General features: G+C 36.9%; 1 protein-coding gene across 2 annotated transcripts; it reads right to left on the reverse strand.

Annotated features, from left to right (window-relative positions):
• Positions 1-456: 456 nt before the first annotated feature.
• LOC127258897 (CBL-interacting serine/threonine-protein kinase 3-like) lies at positions 457-4,763 on the reverse strand. Of its 2 annotated transcripts, none has more exons than XM_051285958.1 (15): positions 4,511-4,763; positions 3,970-4,176; positions 3,833-3,895; positions 3,681-3,752; positions 3,481-3,588; positions 3,289-3,369; positions 3,147-3,200; positions 2,921-3,046; positions 2,741-2,830; positions 2,532-2,654; positions 2,337-2,444; positions 2,113-2,226; positions 1,977-2,033; positions 893-967; positions 457-796 (listed from the first exon to the last, which is right to left on the reverse strand). In XM_051285958.1, exons 1-15 carry the CDS (start codon positions 4,541-4,543, stop codon positions 716-718), a joined length of 1,392 nt encoding a protein of 463 aa, XP_051141915.1. In that variant the 5' UTR covers positions 4,544-4,763; the 3' UTR covers positions 457-715. The 2 variants fall into 2 exon arrangements, with proteins under 2 accessions (XP_051141915.1, XP_051141916.1); XM_051285959.1 differs by lacking the exon at positions 4,511-4,763 and adding an exon at positions 4,287-4,482.
• Positions 4,764-5,465: the final 702 nt, after the last annotated feature.

The raw sequence follows: 5,465 nt of genomic DNA on the forward strand, positions 1-5,465 counted from the left end.
TACCGTACAAAAAATTTCGGTATATCGAAATTCGATATATTAAAACTTTCGATACAGTACCGATATGTATTTTAGTCATACCAAAAAGTTCGGTACAATATCGGTATCGACTGATATTTTCGGTACAGTACGGTATGCCATCCCTACATAAAAACCCGCAGCCGCTACCCGAAAGTATGCACTAGATAAACCCCCGGTCAAGCCTAATACCTTGCAAACCAGACCCGACAGAAAAGTCACACTAGACGAACCATGTGTGGTAGGTGACTTGAGGCATCGTTGGTTTGAACCCATTATCTCACGGTCACAAATCCGATCCCTACACCACCAGATTATCCCTTCCGGGACAATAATATAATGTTTTTTGTAATAGCATGGCATGGGTGTGGTACGAGTGCAAAACTCCGTGGCCATCACTCCTCCTTGCATATGCATAGTCTAAATGTTAACATAATCTTGACGCATCTAACATTTTGATCAACATTATTCATTCATTCATCCATCCATCCATGCATAACTCTTGTTTTCAGACCAATTTGTAATGTAATGGCCTGCATGTTTCATATACTTCTGCAACGTCTGTTGAATTTCACAGAGCCAGAAATCTGCTGAAATGCAGCAATTATCATTTTTCAAGCTAACCTGCAGGTCCATTGGGGGACACAAAAAAACCCATCGGACCGAGTACTCGACTGGACTGGACTGGACTGCAAGCTCACCCCTGCTTTGGGCCCGGCATGTCGTCTTCTGTTTTCCAGACCACATCGTCTAGGCAGGTCGAAAGGTTTTTATAGAACTGCATCCAAAACCATACCAACCGACGATAAATTTTGCAAATCGAATAGAAAGAAGCACTTGATTGATGGAAGTTGTTAATGTTGCACATATATACCTTGTAGAACTCCAAGGTGTCACCTTTCGCCTTCCGAACCTTCACCATATGCAAGCATGGCGCGACTTGAAAGACCTGCACGAATTGAAAGCAAATATTGGTGTGTTTCTTTTGATGAGTTTAAAAAAAATCGATTTGTATTTGGTATGAAAATAATGTTTGATAGGATGTTCTGTGAAAGAAAAAAAATGTATTTTTTTTTTGGAAAACGCAGAGTTCAAATAGTAGAATTTGAAAAATCTCAGCTAAAGAAACATAAACCAATTTTTATCCAACCTAATCATGTGTTTATTATGTGTTTACTAGCCTAGGATCGTCTATCCCAAAAATAAATTTTATTCCCCTATCCCCACACACATAATATATATACATACACACGTGTGTATGTTGTTATAAACCTGTGTATGTATACACACTATGTATATACACTGTATATGAGCACGAAGGATAAGGTGTTAATAGGACAGGGAATCCAGTCTAATTTATTAGATTAAGTAAAGTCTGCTGTAATAATACTATAATCAAGATTATCAATTCTTCTCCTATCAATAGTACTCCTGTTCCAATATAATAGTCTTATTTACCATTTTTGTCCGCCCCAAAACAATAGTCTTATTTTCATAAATAACCATATCACCGTAAAACTACCTATACTTTTTCATTTTTATTACACAATTGTCACTATTTTTTACACTAATACACTTACAAGGCAAAAAAGTCTTTTATCCATACTTTTTACCAACTACCGATATAATATCAATATTTCTTAAATCTCGTACCCAACCCAATTAAAACTATATTCATGGGAAGGAGGGAGTACTAAATAATACTAAAATATAATTTATGCAAAAAAAACTATTGTATCTATGAGTAATACCTAACTTACTATTAATTTTATCATTTAATTAAAAGTATTTTAGATAAATTTAATAATCTTATAGTAGTACAATAGTTAGTTATAGTAAATATTGAATAATTATATAATCTATTAAAATAATAGATGATTAAATGCACAATGCACCTCAATGTATTATTCGGGACACCCTCCTCGACTACATTTCTTTCTTTTAGTAAGTATACGTACCTCTGTGGCAACATTAAGATTGCCTTTTCTTCCAGCTTTCAAGTTTTGAAGCCTCATCTGGAAAAAAGAAAAGAAGCTTCTTGAGATCGAAATGTATACCTCAACGACTAGCCGGGAAGCTTTGCGAATGTACTACCTTATAGTTCTTCTTGTCGACATTGAATCCGAGGGGTTTCGCCGCTGCTTCGATTTTATTAATGATGTCGATAGCCGAAGATTTAGATGTGAACCTCGTCTCTCTCTTGAATCCCTGCAAGACACAATATGTCAAATGCACGTAAGAACCCGAGACTTCTCATCGAAAATTCTCAAATGGTTCGAGTTGTCTTGTTGTTCTATCGAATCATTTATTGCTCAGACCTGTTCGACATCGAATAGATTCCCGAGATTGAGACCTTTCGACATTGAAATTAGCTCAAAGGCGTTCATTGCAGTCGGCTGCTCAGTTCTCTCCCTCACAAGATGTTCCTGCTCATAGAAAATAGCCGAGTGAATTTTTGTGGCGCAAAAACGATAAACCATAAAAATACATAAGCATATGCCATTGAAACACACCTCGGAATCTCTGAATGCAGCTTCCACATCGTCGAGATTTGTATCTTCTCTCTCGTCGAATATTGGAGGTTCATAATCCTTTTTAAACCATTCGTTTTCCAGCAATTCAGCAACGGTAATACGCTGCAACAAAAGAGAATGTACTCAAAAAATTATATCACAAAAGTAAACGCTTATATATATGTGCATACATCACATAGCATTCTTACTTTGTTAGGATTCGGATACAGGATTCGAGTAATCAATTTTACGGCGCCGAATGAGAACCAACGTGGGCAAGTAAACGCCGCACACGATATCTGGACAAGTTAACAATAAGAGCCATCAGACTCATCGAAATGGAAAAGATCACCGGCATATATAACAACAGAAACTCATTCGATGCTCACTTTTTTGTATAGATTCAGAAGATTCGAATCATCAAAAGGCAAGTAACCGGCGAGCAGGACAAAGAGTATGACTCCACACGACCACAGGTCTGCAGTTGCTCCATTATAGCCTCGATCGTGGAGGGCCTGTCCAGATTCTAAACTCATCAACCGGACAACATATCGGGGGGAAGCTATAAACTCATGAACACCGAAAAAGGGATCTGTATTTAGCTAATGAGCGCACCTCAGGAGCGACGTAATTTGGAGTTCCACATGTAGTATGAAGCAAACCATCATCCTGAACACACACATTGATATCTTTTACATTTACGTTATGATTCGAATCTGGTACAAAATTTAAAGCAGTGAAATCATAGATCTCGTACCCTGACTTGCTGGGACAGGGCGCTTAGTCCAAAGTCGGATACTTTAAGGTTTCCAGCAGCGTCGAGCAGTAAGTTTTCCGGCTGCATCATTAAGGAAACAAAGCTACATCGTAAGCTCAAATTTTCATCCAATTTAACTAACTACAATCTCCCCAATCCTTTCTAATGGCATGCTTTCGAATCCGGGATTACCTTCAAATCGCGATGGAAAACCCCCCGACTATGGCAATAATCGACAGCGTTAATGAGTTGCTGGAAATATTTTCTAGCTTCATCTTCGCGCATCCTTCCATTCTTTACCTTTACAGAACAAACATTCCATTATGAGTTCATAGGGACAATAGAATTAATGTTAGTATCGTTCGGAATGGGAATTGAAGTTGTCTCCTCACTATTTTGTCGAAGAGTTCGCCGCCGGTGACATACTCCATTGCAATAAATATCTTCGTCTTGCTCGCCATCACCTGCAGAATTCCAGGAAAATATTATCTCTAATGTAAACTAAAACGAAGAATGTGTTCATCTGCTTGGGAGAATCTGAGACCTCATATAAGCGAACTACGTTGGGATGCTTGATCAGCTTCATTGTCGCAATCTCCCGTTTAATCTAAACAAAACATCCGAATGTTACTGCAAGAATTTAACATCGAATCGAATATGATATCAGAACTCTGAGGATACCTGCTCGGCCATCTTGTGTTTCACGACCTTTTCCTTGTCAAGAATTTTGAGAGCAACGGGCTCACCAGTCTCTAAATTTCTTGCAAATTTAACTTTGGCAAATGCTCCTTCGCCGAGGGTCCGACCAATCTCATACTTCCCGACTCTGCGCTTAATGCTGGCTTGATTCATTCGCGACTGATTAGCAGCGGTTTTCATAAGAACTTTCTGCACAACAAGTTTGGCCGCCATTGTTAGACCTTTGAAGGACTAGACATTCTAAGTGATTATCATCCAGACAAATTAAACTTAGTCCAAAACCGAAAAATGAATTATACCTCAACCATACGAGCGAACGTAATAGGTGCAATGAATTTTCAAAGGCAGTTCGAAAGTTTCCATGGACATAGACATCATGAATCATTTTATAAATTGAAGCATAGAAACAGCTAGCTATAAACACTCAATTTCCCTACCAAATTCATCAAATTCCATCCTAAAGCAAGTAACTGGGCAACGATTCGAAACAAATTGAAACAAGACAGAGAAGAGCCGAACAAACCTCTCTCTGCAGGCCGAAGTCAGTAGAGGCCATAAGGCGCAGTCAAATGGAAAAAAGTATCAACAATAATTGGTTTTCAATGGCGGAGGGAATAAATAGGATGGTGGATGGAGTGGTGACTCAATTGGGGGAAACTGCCAAGAAGGTTGCGTCGCGGATAAGAACGCTAGGCTAGGCTAGGCTAGGGTAGGGCAAATGAATCCTGGTATTAATAATTCCTGGATGGCAGTAATTCCCCTATCCGCCATGGACAATCAGCCACACGATTTCTGAGCGCAAATGCAATAATGAGTGAGGAGATGGGATGGATGTACACCACAGGACACGGGGCGTACGCGGTGTCGAGCAAAATAATTTGAGTGCAGAAAAAGAAAAAGAAGCAGAATCAAAAGCAACTGCTGCTTCTGTTAACGTCAGTCTGTACAGAACAGTGAAGGCGTTACTACTGATGGCGACCTCTTCTGTCCACTGTGTCTCGTCGTCACTGTCGTCTCTCCTCTATATTTATATTACTCCATCCGTGTACAGTGTAGTTATATATTAATAAATATAATTATTATATAATAAAAATAATTATAAATTAATATTAAAATAGTTAAATAATTTAATTAAAATTAAAAAATATATAAATTGTAAATTTTAAAATATTTTAAAATTTATAATTATATTTTAAAAAAAAAGGACACCTTAAGTGGGACAAATGAGTATCTTTCTTTCAATTTTAGTTGTTTAAATTTTAAAAATTATTATTCGGAGGCTCATTTGTTTTTTTGGTTTATCATCGAAAAATATTTTATTATGTTTAAATACAAAATTATTTTTTTTTGTACTATTTTTTACTATAATAGGAAAAATTAATAATTATTATTCATTTTTATTAAAATTAAAAATTATAATTTTTCAATTTTAATTTTACTAATTAGTTAATTTAAAATTATTTTTATTATAAGATAAT

This window comes from Andrographis paniculata, unplaced genomic scaffold (genome assembly GCF_009805555.1).
Source record: "Andrographis paniculata isolate CXL003 unplaced genomic scaffold, ASM980555v1 Contig5END, whole genome shotgun sequence".
Taxonomy (NCBI): domain Eukaryota; kingdom Viridiplantae; phylum Streptophyta; class Magnoliopsida; order Lamiales; family Acanthaceae; genus Andrographis; species Andrographis paniculata.